General features: G+C 36.5%; 1 protein-coding gene across 1 annotated transcript; it reads right to left on the reverse strand.

Annotated features, from left to right (window-relative positions):
* Positions 1 to 1,647: 1,647 nt before the first annotated feature.
* Positions 1,648 to 10,470, reverse strand: LOC122019630. The gene is made up of 13 exons (XM_042577084.1): positions 10,303 to 10,470; positions 9,167 to 9,719; positions 8,592 to 8,826; positions 7,945 to 8,234; positions 6,430 to 6,609; positions 5,481 to 6,236; positions 5,288 to 5,397; positions 5,155 to 5,217; positions 4,970 to 5,061; positions 4,806 to 4,873; positions 4,686 to 4,704; positions 3,460 to 3,715; positions 1,648 to 2,609 (listed from the first exon to the last, which is right to left on the reverse strand). Exons 2-13 carry the CDS (start codon positions 9,586 to 9,588, stop codon positions 1,912 to 1,914), a joined length of 3,189 nt encoding a protein of 1,062 aa, XP_042433018.1. The 5' UTR covers positions 9,589 to 9,719; positions 10,303 to 10,470; the 3' UTR covers positions 1,648 to 1,911.
* Positions 10,471 to 15,427: the final 4,957 nt, after the last annotated feature.

A 15,427-nucleotide genomic window follows, 5' to 3' on the forward strand; every position in this document is an offset into this window, starting at 1 on the left:
TATTTCATATTGATAACAAATCGGCAATTGCATTGGGGAAGAATCCTGTATATCATCAAAGAAGTAAGCATATTGATGTTCACTTTCATTCTATTCGCGAACATGTGAAAAATAAAGATGTGGAGCTAGTCTATGTGAAGACTAAAAATTAAATTGCTGACAGCTTTACAAAGCCACTCAAATTTGAAGACTTCAACAAAATGCAATATTTGCTTGGAGTCACAAAATCAAGTTTAAGAGGGGGTGTTGGGAATTAATATTCTCTTAAATTCTCTTTCTTGTTAATCTGCAGGATAATCGCTATCCCGTCCAATGTCAGCTGGTATTAGAGCGGGCATGTTTCGATTAAGGAAGTCGAACATCAGATCCAATGGAAGGTGGGTGTGGTAGCGATCGTATTAATAGGCAGGTTTCAATTGAGGAAGTCAAGTATCGTGATCGTAATGTTCAAGACATGATGATGATTGAAGATCTACAAAGGCAAGTTATAGATTTAACCCAACGTCTAGCGATGTGAAATCTTGATGATCGTGAGATCTCAAATTGGGAATCTAAGTCTACCTTTGGGAATCCATATCACCATCAAGCTACATACCGGGAATGCCTTGGTCGGGAGAAGTCTTATGGGGACCTCGGTTTTCAAGTTGACTTGCCTAATTTTCTGGTATGTTATAAGTAGAGGGCTTCGTTGATTGGATCAACGAAGTGGAGTAGATCTTTTATTATGAAGAAGTACCTGATCATGTGAAAGTAAAATTGGTTATCATCAAATTCAGAGGCCTAACATCAACATGGTGGGAGCACTTGCGGTGATCACGAGACAGATAGGGCAAAGCCAAGATCACTGATTTTGTTCCAAGACTATTAGATTTCACAATGGAGGACGGTAGCTTCAACGCCTAAAATGATAAGGGCAAATTCAAAGATGATTTAGAGGAGGAATTTGACCGAAAGAAATTGAATAGGAATCTCGTTCTTAAATTGGAGAAGAGACCGAGGCGAATAATTATCCAATTTATGACAAAGAAGAGACCGAGTAAACTAGCGAGCTAGCTAGTATATGACGAGAAGATGATGGCTTTAGAATCAATATTGATGAAGATGAAGAGGAGAATTCCGAAGAAAAGTGCAGCGATGTTGTTGTACTAGAATAGAACACAGAAATTATGCGCTAAGGACTGACAATTCTCAAAATGTCTAGAAAATAGTTATGATGATCAGATTATGCTAAAAGGTAATGACAATTTGTTACAGGAAAATCTTAAACAAACCCTAAAAGCTACTTCTTTTCAAGGGAATTCTATTAATTTGGAGCAAGAGTTAGACAGAATGAGCGCAAGATGTGGTTTATGGCTCTCCCCCTATTTGTTTCGATCTCCCCCTAGAAAATGAGTGCCATGAATTTCGAGACATAGCTGAAGCGCATGAAGGTGATGATAATAATCTTCATATGATTCAGGAGTGTAATGACTATAAGTAGATTTTACTGAATTAATGTCAGATGATCAGATACCACTTGATATTGCTATAAATTTGAAAACGAATTCTTTCAACCCGAGATGCAAGAGAATCCAAATTTCTTTCAAAAGTACCAAAGACTCGAGAATCTTTACTCAAGGAAATAAGAAGGTGAGATACTTGTTATGCTGACTAGACAAGCTATATAATGCAAAATAATGACGTGGTAGAATTTACACAAATGTTTGATGGATTTTGGAATTTGGTACTCGAACGGCGCTGGGTGACAGAAAACAATTGGGATCTGCCAAGAACTCAAAAATTATATCAAAGAATAACGTCCTAGTTACATTTTCCTAACGACCTGGGATAGACAATTTCACATGTTAGTTATGAGAAAATGGAGTCTGACCTAGAATTCTCAATATCCAGATACAGCATGGTCGGCTTTCTTTAAAAGTTCAACTTCAATTCTGAAAGGTCATCCATTGGAATTTCAAGGCCGACTAGATCTTGATCTTGTAATGCTTCTTCGTCGACATTCAACCAGGATGCAATATCCTGGCCTTGTCCGCCCAGGCCTTCAGCAACATCTAGTTCATCAATGGGGTCTATCCCATTAAGTGGAAGATTTGTAAAGATACCATCATCAAATTCTTTAGACGAATTCTGCGCCCTGTTACTTGAACTTTGCAATTCAACTTCTTGATCAAATTTAGCAATCGAACTATTGACCGTCTCAAATGCCTCACGCAATGCTGGTGATGTGACGCTGTCTGTCTCTGTGACTCTGCCAAGGCCATTTCCTGAAGTTGACAACTGAGCTATCTTTTGCTTAGGTTTTGTCTTCAGTTTGCGTTCGCCTCTACCGCTGCCTAATGATGGACGACCGGCTTTAGCAGTAGAGCTTCTTCCTGATGCGTCTTTATTCTGTTCCTGGTCTCTTTCACTCTTTTTCCATTTTGTACTAGTTGCCAGAGAATGAGCATGAGTGGATAGGGATCTAGAAGCAGCGCCTGTGACATCATCTAGAAGCACTTCCTTCTTCCTTTTAGTAACAGCATGCTCACCCATCTGAGGAACACTTTGATATGGATCCGACAGACCTCGGTCCATCTTTTTACCAAGTCCATGTTTCACAGTCGTTAGACCTGAAATCCAAATAACATAGCCCATGTTTCAGTCGTTAGACCTGAAATCCATATAACATAGTCCAAATTTTTTATAACCAGTTTTCCAACACAGTTAAAAGGGAAAGAATACTCTTCATGACAAATTACCACAGGATGAAGTCTTTGGCAACAACTATGCAGTCAATAGACCATTCCCTTGGGGCTTCTAAGTTTCATTCCAACTAAAGGCCACAAAAACCCCACTCAAAATAAATGATCATAGAAACTCAAGATCAAAATGTATGTATTTAGTTCATTAGCTGTCTGTGGGAGGATGATAGATGCTACATTATGCACTTCAAAATTCATGACCAATAACAGAAATGCAAATATTGCATTAACGTCGTATAAAGGCACTTGTAGATACTAGAGGACCGCCAACATACTATTATGTTTTAGCTCAGCCATTCAGATCCAAATCCAAGGCTCAAATGGTCAACTGTTATTGTATACTGTATTTCGGCATGGATCAGAGTCGCCAGCCTGCATGCTTAGAACATGATAGAAGTGTTGGATTAGCTGCTAGACCAGCCTTCTGACACTAAAAGGGTCGTCAAGTAACAAGTGCATGCATCAAATGATGCACTCTAACACTGTCTTATGGGGCATGCTAACTAAACAGTCAACACATGCAGTCTTAGCATGCTGAGACTACTAACAAATAAACAACAAACACAATGGTTACATCATATATCAAGATAAAATAAAAATGATGTGAAACATGCAAAGAAAAAAAAATGCAACAAAAAGGGGTTTATGACAGTCATGAAACACTGCAGATAAGATGCCTAACAATGTTTCTGATTGGAGAAGAATTATGAAAGCATACCTGTTTGCCGAACACCAAATTCCCCACTGCGCAAATCCACATAACTATTGGAACCAAATCCATCAGTATGGCTAGTGTCAATGTTGTTTGGAGGCCCTGACAAGAGAATATCCCGTAAAGTTGATTCACTGAAGCAGCTTCGACCAGTTTTCTCAAATATATGGCATCTCTCCAGTGTTCGTTTAGCAAAGGCCATTGCAAGTTGTTTTGCAACCTTTGTAATTCCAGCCTTATGACTTGAACTACCTCGACCACCCTATTACAGACAACATGTCACTCAACTCCAGATAACATCTCACTAAGATGGTTCAAGAGTGATACTTGTTGCTTGAGCTAAAAAAAATGCAATTAATCTACAAAATAGAAATCATTTTGAAACAAGAAAATAAATGAATAAAATGTTGCTAAAGAACAAGCTAACATACATGAATCATAAGTTATGACAGAACCAAAAAGGTCAAAGAAAACTGACCAGAGGAACTTATAGTTGACAGTAGTATAGATACATTACAAGGTAATACTAGCAATAGATAGTATTGAAATTAAACTCATATGCTGCAATAAGGGACTGGGACATTTCCTTGAGAGCAGCAAGGTGCACAAGGGAATTGTGTGGTAAACCATACTAAAGACCCACATCAAAATCAGATCACAAAAGATCATCATCAAACACATTAGTTGTCAGCTATAAATTTTTATTCTTCCATATAATTGGTAATTTCAAAAATTAAATTATGCTTTATATCATTGAATAATATGTTCTTTGGTCACCCTCTATTCTTTACACAATCTACTCTAATAGATTCAACTCACCAAACTATACAATCTATCACCTTTGAGCATGACTATCATCCCAACCCATTTTCTCTCGTTTTATCTATTGGATCTATAACTAATCGCTCTCAAAAGCTCTCAAATGTTAGTGATTTTTTTTTTATAACTTTGACCTCTTCAATAACTTCATACATCAACCCTTTGTATTTTCATATCTCTTATATTAATTTTTCATATTTTGCTATCTAATAGTCCTACACTTTGATGCATAGACAATTCATAACAGTCTTACAGAACTCTTATCCTATGGGCACTTGATTTAAAAGGACACTTATATGTAACACTGAAGAAAATGTCATCCAAGTCAACAAAATTGTCCAAAATGATCAATAATATTGCAATATGATATTCTCAGAAAATGACAAAGAAATGAAAGAAACTGTATTCTATACTTGCAAATCCCTAAAACATCTAGGGTCCAAGACTAAAAGAACGTTTACAAGTAAATAACATTTTGTATTGATGAATACAATACAACATAATTACAGACAATCTAGAAATTAGATATGGACAATATTACCTCATGGTCAGTTTCAGGCCAGTCAGATAAACTTGCATCTACCTCCTCGGCAAAATGTATCTGTGAGAAAGGTGCGTTCAGTAATAAGAAACTTTGAACCACAGTGAGATCAACAAATGTTAACATATTGTTGCTAGTAACAAAATCAACACCAACCTGATGCTTGACAAAAGATATTTCCTCCAGTGTCAGAGATGCAAAAATAGGTTCCATTTTCTTCCAGAAAGAGCTGTTAGAACAGGCATTACCTGCAAAGCAAGAAAAAGCAAATGTGCAGCACAATGAACCATAATGTAAATCCACTTGATACTGGAAGAAAATATGTCTAAGATTAAACCTACAGCTAGCACTGCGAGCATCATTTGCAGATGCGAGTAAATCATCACGATCATCAGTTGATGTTCCTACATAAATTAATCAAATAAGAAGCCCAGATGACGATAACGAAATGGAAAACACCAGATAGTCACTAACTGGCATCGAATATGGAACCTGCTGATTCTGAGGACACACTCGTCATGATTTGTGGACGTGCATAAGCCTTTCGGTCAGACATCTTCTTTGAAGGAGGGCGACCTATCCTGCTGCATGCAGTAATTGTTTGATTTAGTAATAATAAACCAATTCACAAGTAAAGTAGGAAAAAGATTTTCATTCCTTCACAAACCTTTCACTCCTTTCAGGACCCATCTTTTTGTTCTTTAGTGGTTTATTTGCATCAATACTTTCCATTTTCTCCTTTGCTACTGGTAAACAAGCTTTTGACTGTACTGAGCTTCTCCCACTCCTTCCTTGTCTCCTAACTCCATCTCCAATCTCTTCTTTTGGAGGAGTCTTGTTCTTCTTTGTAGGCAAAAGAAAACTTGACACCTTAAGTGATGTTTGTGCACCATCTTCTAGCTCAAAACTATCATTTCCCTTATCCTTAAACTTGCTTTCAACAGCAGCTGATTCCTCACTTTCTGACAATACAGCAGGAGAAAGGACATTATCATGTTTCAGTTTGTTGGGTATGACCCTAGGAACTAAAAGCCCACTGTTGTCCATTGTTGTCATTCTAGCTCCAACCTCAGGAGTTGGGTATCCTTCGGCTAAAAATTGAGCTTCATCCAAATTGGAGACAGGGGAAACTACATTAACCCTTCGGGTTCTAGAGATCTTTTGTGGCCGCTGACCAACCCATTGAGTTACAGGGGGAGATGATGATTCATTAGGTATTGGTCGTTTGCGATTGGCTACAGTTGAAGACTGAACTTTGCTTGCGCCAGTACCTTGTTCCCACCCATCAATGTTTCCGGATGAACGAAGAAAACTAGGTGATGAGTTCATTGAAGCACCTAAAACTGTTCTAGGTCCCCTCGATGCTTTCCCTTTTACCAAAGAACTTTGATTTCCAGCTTGACCATCATCATGAACATTTAGCCTGTTATCAAGATACACCAAATTAGACTTACTGCATGTTGAAAAGGGGAATGGAGAGTAAAGAAAAGGAGGGAAAGTTTATTTTTTAAAAAATGAGAGCAAAAAGTCACTGCCTTCTTCCGAAGCCTTAAACATAAATTTATATGGAAACAATATTCATCTGAGAACTGATATATAATACAATAAAAACCTACTTATTGCCGCCTTTATGCATGATTCGTTCATTGTCAACTCCACTAGAAAATTCTCGCCTTTCATTAGGAACAGAGCCACTCTCTAGCTCAATCTTAGGTGTGCCACGAGAGTTAGAAACACTCGGTTGGGAACAGCCATCCATCTTGTTACTTACTGTGGTTCCACTAGACAAGCCAGGTCTGCGAGATGAAATTCAAAAATTTTGTAAAGTTTTCTAAATCCTGCTAAAAGGAGAAACAAAATTATGTAAAAGAAAAGGATAAAGACAATATTACCAATTGGCACGAATAAAATTTGACGCTTATTTGATACAAAAATTCTTTTCTTTTTCATTATTTTAAACTCAGATGAAGCAGCACATACCAATTTCAAAGTTTAGATCAGAAGAAAATGCACAACTCATGAAAGCAACTATGATCTCAATTTTCATCATGTTAGGTAAAGTTCACCATACTTCTAAGACATTCTTTTTACTCTAATAGCCAGAACCATGAAATTAACAATGTCAAATATGAATTTTAGCCTTTTCAAGATCTTAAACTCTTTACTCAAAAGTAAATAAACAGAATATCAACACCTTAGATCTTGCAGATCACTAAATGCTCTAATGTACTGAAACATATAGGATACCCATATATCAATACTTATATTTAAGATAATAACAGAAATCAAAGTTCCAAATTAGCTAATGTTCATTCCTGCACTGACAGAAAAAGAAATAAAATATATTGAAATTGTATATTTTGCTTAATATCAGAGCTGAAAACAACTTTTGCACAACAAACTTACATCCAAAACACAAAATTTTAGTAAGAATATAATAAGGTGAACACATCGGAAATCAATAACAATCAGAAACGAAACATATAAGTTGCAAGAAAACAGGGAATGGAAAAAATGAAAGAAAATACATATCAAGCAGTCTCCATAGAAATTTAAAAAAAGAACAAATTTTCTAACTATTTAAAAAGTTAAAAATTTGTAATCATTCCCTTGTCTAGGTAACCAATGCAAGAAAAAAGAAAATTTTATGCACTTGAAAATAATTTGTTACATATAATAATTTGCCTTTACAAAGACACTGTAACTTTCTTCTCTATATAAGGTGTATATAAAGAGCATAACTAAACTCTGGAGACCACTTTCAAGTTTATTCAAGTTTTAGAGATTTCAATTTTCATATTGATCCCTATGAGAATCACTAATAAATTGGTTAACTTGCAGAGTACTACATTTAGCTGCAGAACTAAATTGGTGGAAAATCATTTGCATTAAAATGCAAAACAACTACTTCCTAGAAGGGTTAACTCTTTATGTTTAAGACCTCAATTGGACTCTTCAAAGCAGTTATACTTTAGATCAGAATGAAACTATATGCTCAATCTTGCTAGCTAACTAGAGCACAAATCAGTTTTAAAGAAACCAAGATGTAGCACCAGACCATCTCATTTTACCAAGGATGTTAAGCTTGCAAAATAACGAAACAACTTACAGGGAATCCTCCATGATAATACCTGAAAGAAATGGCATCAGACGATCGCATGCGGGATTCGTTGCTAGGTCTCTGTTGTATCGACTTAATCTCTCTATCACTTTCCATCACTCTATTAAGGCCAACAGAACGTTTTCTTTTCATTTTTTTGTCCCATCCATCACCCATTGGAGGGAGTCCACACATCTTGTCTTCTGAAGGAACAGATCCTCCATTACAACCCCGAAGCATAGTTTTATCCTTCTCAAAGAGCACATTCCTATCCTTCTCGACCACACCTTGCCTTGGTGGAATTGCACCACGAACTTCTGACTGATGGACAAAAGGAAAAATGCCATTTTCTAACTATCACAAGTTAGATCTTCATACTAAGTATCACAAAGCAAAATAAATGACAACAAATGTATACTCAGCATAATTATTCTTAGAAATAGACCAAAGACATGCATTATTAGAGTGATATTAGACACAAAATATCATAAGAAGAGAATCGGAATTAAGTTTTAGCAAGTCCAAGTCTTCAGAAGAGGTGTAGCCAATAATGTTTCACAAGTCCATTGATAACACATTTAAAACATTCAAGTCCAATTAGTTATCATTCTTTAAACTTTGAGAAGTGAGAAAGTCAATAGCTTAAATCCACAAAAAGCATTGAGAGGAAATACAAACCCGTACTTCCGCCATCGAGGAGCGAATACGTTTGTTAGGTATTGCATTCTTTCTGTCCTCCAGTCTAGGACTTGCGAGTTCTGTTGGACTTTGATGAGTCTGATTTCCCATCTTCATTGGATTTGATGTGCCTGACTTCTCATTTGACTGATCCATTCTTTGTCGTTTCCGTGAGACCAAATTGCGATATCTGTCCAATTTCATAGCCAAGTCTTGAAATGACTTTGATCTCTCCCTGGTAAAAGAGTAGTTAAGGCTCACTGATAACTACCATCATTCTATCTTACAGAACTAAAGTAGTTATTCAACTTTGCATGAAAAGTTTGGTGCATTTTTCCATCATTAACAATCTAACATGCTAAATATACAATAGATATGATGGTTGAATATTTTTTGTTCATTTTAAGATAATTTCAGTCCAAACTATTTGCATGTATAGAGTGAAATAGTACAAGGTTCGTCCAAACTATCAATCATAGTACATATGGTGCCTTGTAAGATACATGAAAGATATGCATCAACAAATTGTGAGATAAACTATCTCACTGTCAATGAACGAAGAATAGGAAGAATACCGTGCTCTGTTTGATGACTCATATACACTGCCTTTCAAACGCCTTAGATCCTCTGGTGCAATGGGAGGGACTGGTTTTGACTGTGCAGATCCAAAAGTGTGATCCTCCACTGTGACACCCAAAACCCTTCTTATTTCTCCAGTGCGAGAAAACCTTTGCTCACCCCATGAAAATGTATCTAATGGTAAATATTGTGACACTGTTGGTACTTCTGATGAAGAAGCTGCATTTCGCAATGTACCAGGACCTGCAAAAAGACTTCTGTTCTCCATGTTCTCACGGAAGCTTCCGGACCTCTCCAAACCAGGAGGTAAATGTGTCCCACGCTGCCCATTTTGATAGGCGGGAGGGAAGTTTGTTCCATGACTTCCATCCATACTGCTTGAAGTTGATTCCATCCTCGTACTTCCCGCCATTTTCATCCTTAACCAACCATAAAAAGCTTACATCCACCTCTCCTTCCTATGAATGCACTCTCCCATCTTGTTCACGCTACTAACATCTCAAAACAAATTCCAAAAACCATAGTGTCCGGGATTTCAAAATCAACGACCTGCAAAATCAAAGTTGAAGTAAAGATCGAAAGATTTCCCGTTTACTCCAAATAAAACCTCGGATAACACTACGAAGAGAAAAGGCGCTGATAATGACATGAAACTCGACAACTACAGACTAAAGAAGGGAAGCCACTAAAGTGTAAGATACACAAACCCTTTGAGTAGGACAATTCATACGCATAATACCATCAGCTAACACAATGATAATAAAAAAAAACAGAATGAACAATTCAATTAATCACAGACAAACTCCATGTGACGGAAACCGAACGAAACCCCAAATATACAATTCGATTCAAAAGTAGAAACGAAATAAGTACACTAGAACCATAAACTAAAGGGAATCCTGACGAAAACCAGTAACAAGCGAACAACTCGAGCTAAATTATCGAAGCAAAGTTACGAAGTCGTCCAGTTAATTCATTGCAGCTAAGCTCAAGCTCGAAGGAATATAGATGGAATAAACAGGAAAACCAGCAATCGAAGCCAATCAGCAGCTCAAACAAACTAATCTTGCTCAAGGAAGGGAAGAACCCTAATCGAGGAAGAACCCCGCGATCTAGTTCATGGAATCCCTACCTCTTGCGCCAGTTGCAGTGGCTATCCGGCGATCGGTCTAGTGATCTGCCAGCATTAGGCGATCGGAAGCGATCGGAACGGAATTGGGCAAGACGGTCACGAAATCGATAGGCAAGCGAAGACCGAAAACGTCCGATACAAAAGGGATCGGATAAATTGGAATTGAAATAGGAATATGTTTTCGGTAAATATGTCGCTTTACGAGAATATTTTAATCTAACCCCTAAAAGTAGCAAGTTTCTCAGTTTGACCCATTTATTTTATTTGTCTATTTTTTTTTTACAAAAAACAGGGAACGAGTAGTTGTTAATGACCCCGAGATCGTACAAAAAGATTCTTGTCGATAGAGAGAAAAATGTATGTAAAAATTCATAATGGTCAAAACATATTGAACCTACTCACTTAAATGCTTGCCGATATATCACCATCTCTATGGGTATGAGATGTTTGCTATCATTGATCATTGCTGAGATCTTAAGGTTAAAATTTAGTATATTTATACCTCTCATATTTTTATCATGTATACTAATGGTTAATAGTCATTTATGATTTACTTTCTCCGTATTGACTTAAGGACGAATTGGCGGAAGCGTTGAGATGAGTGAATCACTTTTTACCACATTAGATATTTTCTATTAGTGCAGAGTGGTAAAATATTTAGAAAAATAAATAAGAGGATCCAATTTTAAATTTTAGTAGGACGAATATTTTAGAGGTTGGTCTTTAACGGAGTATTTGGGAAAAGATGAGGGAAGAGGAGGGAAGGGTAAAGAAGGGGAAGAAAAACTTTTAACATTATTTGAGGAGTGAGCTAATGAGGTAAAGGAGAATGAAGGGTAAGTGTTAACCTCGGTGAGGGAAAAAGACGTCGAATTCCTTACCCTCACAATCGGAGTGCAAGAAAATGGAAGGGAAATCTAAAAAAAATATTTTAACTTTATCCCAATCTTGAAGGTGTCAACAGCTATTTCCGTGAAAAAAAAATATTTCCGTGAAGGTGTTGACAGCAGTGGGTGAAGGCATAGAAGATGATAGCGATGTAGTCTACGAGGGCGATGGAGACGAGAGTGACAACGTCGATGCCGACTACAGTAGGAGGACTTGCTAAGGTCTTGTGTATTGGATTTTGGAGGCAGTTGGGAGGATCATTTACCATTGGTAGCTAGAGTTTGCCTACAATAACAGCTTTCATTCGGTTATCCAGATGGCACCGTTTGAAGCGTTGTATGGTAGGCCTTGTTGAACACCCACCCTCCGGATGAGGTTGGGGAGGCCCAGTTGTTGGGACCTCATAGAGCTCAGCATGAGGCAGAGTTGGTCCGTACTATCAGACGAAGGATGTCAGAGGCGCAGGACCGCCAAAAGAGTTATGCAAATCGGAGACGCAGACCCCTGGAGTTCTCTACTGACGACCATGTATTTCTGCGAGTTTCACCCACGAAAGGGGTGAAGATATTTGGCCTCAGAGGTAAGCTAGCTCCGCGATACATTGGCTCTTTCCAGATCCTGGAGAGGATTAGAGCAGTAGCTTATCGGCTGGCACTACCACCGTCCCTAGCAGGCGTTCACGACGTATTCCACGTATCTATGCTGAGGAGATACGTATCCAACCCGACACATGTGCTGACAGATATCTCAGTTCCCGTTCAGCCTGACGTCACTTATGAGGAGGTTCCAGTACAGATTCTGAACCGGAAAGAGCGTCAGTTGCAGAACAAGACTATCCGCCTGGTTAAAGTCGGATGGCAGCATCATTCGGACGAGGAGGCTACCTGGGAGCTCGAGGATACGATCCGAGCTCGATACCCCCATCTTTTCACTTGAGGTATGTGATTTAATTTACCATTCAACATTTATACGCTTTACCTGTTGTTAGTATTTGTTGGTGGTAGATAACGAAATTTGGGGACTAAATTTTTATTAGTAGGGGAGAATATAAAATATCGAAAAATGGAGAATAATGATAAGGAAATTTTTCAAAATTTTTAAAAAAATTTCTGAAATTTTTCGGAGACCGTATGGCTTCAGTTACAGGGATAAATTTTGGGTCCCGGGAAAACCTATTTTAGCTACCCATTTAAGCGAGGAAATGTTGATTTCTTTTTATTTCTATTTCTTTTTCCTTTTCTTCATTTTTCGTCGTTTCCTCCTCTTTGCTCGCGATGCCTTCTCCTTGCTATGTTATAGTCGTTCTCTCCAAAATCCGCCACGCGACGGTTTCCTCGTGATTAAAGCCGTGGCCAAGGGCTTCATCCTCTCCCTCGCCGCACTACTACAAATTGAGGCTAAGACATCACCACTAAAGTGTTGTTTTTGGCCATATAAATATTGCATTATACCTAAGGTAACGTTTTTCATTCTATCTTATCAGGTCCTGTCATGTTAGATATAATGTAACGCTTTTGTCATTTTATGCAACACTTTCTTAAACTGTTGTGATATATACCAAAGGCAACGCTTGTCTATATGCAACACTTTTTTCTTCCAGCGACAACACTTTTTTTTTGTTACTCTTAAGCTATTACAACACTTTTTTCTATTAATAGCAACACTTTTTACAATTATTTTAACCCAATAATACAACACTTTTTTCATTAAATGCATCACTTTTTATTAAACTTTTCACCTCTTATACACATCACTTATTGATACATATGCAACACTTAGATTTGTATTTTATTTTTAAAATGTAGCACTTTTACCGGTTAACAGTAACACTTATTTTTTCACCAATATATTATTGATTTTACAATTTTACTATCCAATCAAACACATTTGTACAAAATATATTATTCAAAAATATGATCATTGTATTACAAAAGTTATATCACACGATATTCTGATTAAAAATTTTACAAAAACCCAACAACTAGCATCAAAAAATATACATAAGTCATCAATTAATACTTAGCTTCATGAATTCCCCCCCAAAAAGGCAACTAAATATATTCATTTACAAAAAGCCAATAGATGGTAATGTGTGGTCGGCTTCATTAATCCCCCATAAGTCATTTGCCCATGCATTGAACGTGCCCACCAAAAAAGATATAATAATGTCCTGCTAGTCATGAAAACAAAAAACAACAACACACATTAATCAGTAAAGCACGTTACACAACATAAAGAATATATAAAGAAACAATTCAATTCTGCCAATAAAGATAAACATACCAATGCAGTTTCAATATTAAATTGGACATTAATATTGCACATACTAAAACCAATAACAAGCTATCAACAAATTTAAAAAAAAAAAAAAAATCAACAACTCAAGATGATAAGAAGAGGAAAAACCTTTTAACTGAACAAGGAAAGGGAGAACTTAAATGGAGCTCAACCAAGAAAAAAAAGTTCTTTCAGTACTTCAAAAGCTGTCAAGGCATGCCACTTTCCAAATTTTGAGGTTACCATTCCTACAAATTATTAGAAATTTATCATCCTCATGCAAAAGTAGCAATCTCCAAAAGTACTGCCAAGTTAATTATTACCAAATTCATATAAATTTGCAAGCACGAGCAGGGAAGGAGTATGTCTATGCTACTAAAGTTTCAATAGTGGAATCACAACACAAACTCTTTGCTTGTCTCAAAAAACATAGAAGATTAAGCAACAAAAAAAGAGAACTATGAAAAACGTAACCCGACAAACAAACCATGGAAGAATCTTTTTTTCTGCATTTCTTGACAAATCTGTGCAAATTGCAATGGAAGATTTCATGTGTTGCAACTTGCAATGATGACAAAATATCAATTCAACAATAAGAACGTCATGAACCAAAGATAATACATTAGTCGATGGGCATGGTGGCTAAGATAGAATAAGATAATAAAGTATATCACTCATCAATTTACTAATGCAGGAAGAAAAAAAGCATCATGGTTTCAAACAAATTATGCCCTATAAGAAAAAAAGGTAAGTGATTTAGGAAAAATAATTTCTTTCAATTTCGGAGGTAGTTTTGCAAGAAAATGGTTACTTTCAATTTCCGGAGGTATAAAATACACTAGAGTTTTGCAAGAAAAGGTAAGTGACTTGGTAATTCATGAATTGCCATGAAATGAGTTTCCAGCATTTCATAAGGAAAGATAATTGCTATTACAACAATGTAAATTAATATAAATTCCTTGAAGTTAACTATGCATAAGTTCCTTAACGTGACCATGACTGTGAGCATACTTGAAATAAACAAATTCCAAGCTCTAAAAGCATATTACAGATCATGAACGCCACCTTCAACATAATTTGGAAGATAGAAAATCATGATGCGAAACAATCATAGCCAATTCTTCCAGACCAAAATCTATCAATTTTCATGTATTTCTAAATATATAGTAAGGCAGGATTTTCTAACAGCAGAGAAGTTATAAGTAGAACAATCATTTTCTACCTGCCTGTGTCTTATCAGGCAAACATGGCATGTAAATGAAAGATTTGAAGAGGAATAGGCAATCCACAAGCTGGACGGAAAGTAACCATATCTTAAGAAAATACATAAACTAAAGAAAATACATATAAAACTATAACATACCTTAGGAAAAATATTTTCTTGCAATTTTCCGGAGGTAGTTTTGCAAGAACCTTCTGGACTGTATATCATATGCAGTATTTAAGTCTCAATGGTTTCAGACAATATGATCAAATACCTCATCAGTGTTCAATCTAAAGTTGTGGTATCATTTTACATAACTCATTTCATAAATCTGAAAATAGAAGATCCAACCTTAGAAGAAAAACAACATAATACAAGAAAAATAATGCAAGAGGAACAAGGATTGGGAAAAAAAGAAGCTTGAGAGAGCTGGAAAAACACAATACCCTTGGTAGCAGTCCAACGACAACAAAATACAAGAAAAACAAAATACAAGAAAAACAAAAGCAATTAAACTAAACAACCTTAACAACGATTAACCAAAACTTAATTATGCATAAAGTTAAACTTGTACCACATTGTCACCCTATGACACAAGATCAACATTCATGCATAAATGAAACTAACCGAGTGCGATAACAAACAAACTATCATGCATAACAAAACTAATCAAAGTGCAATAACAACAATCAAACATCAATAAGAAAATAACACAATTAACAAATAAGTAAATCAACTAAGCTAACCAAACCCTCT

The sequence above is a fragment of the Zingiber officinale genome, chromosome 9A, assembly GCF_018446385.1.
Source record: "Zingiber officinale cultivar Zhangliang chromosome 9A, Zo_v1.1, whole genome shotgun sequence".
Classification (NCBI taxonomy): Eukaryota; Viridiplantae; Streptophyta; class Magnoliopsida; order Zingiberales; family Zingiberaceae; genus Zingiber; species Zingiber officinale.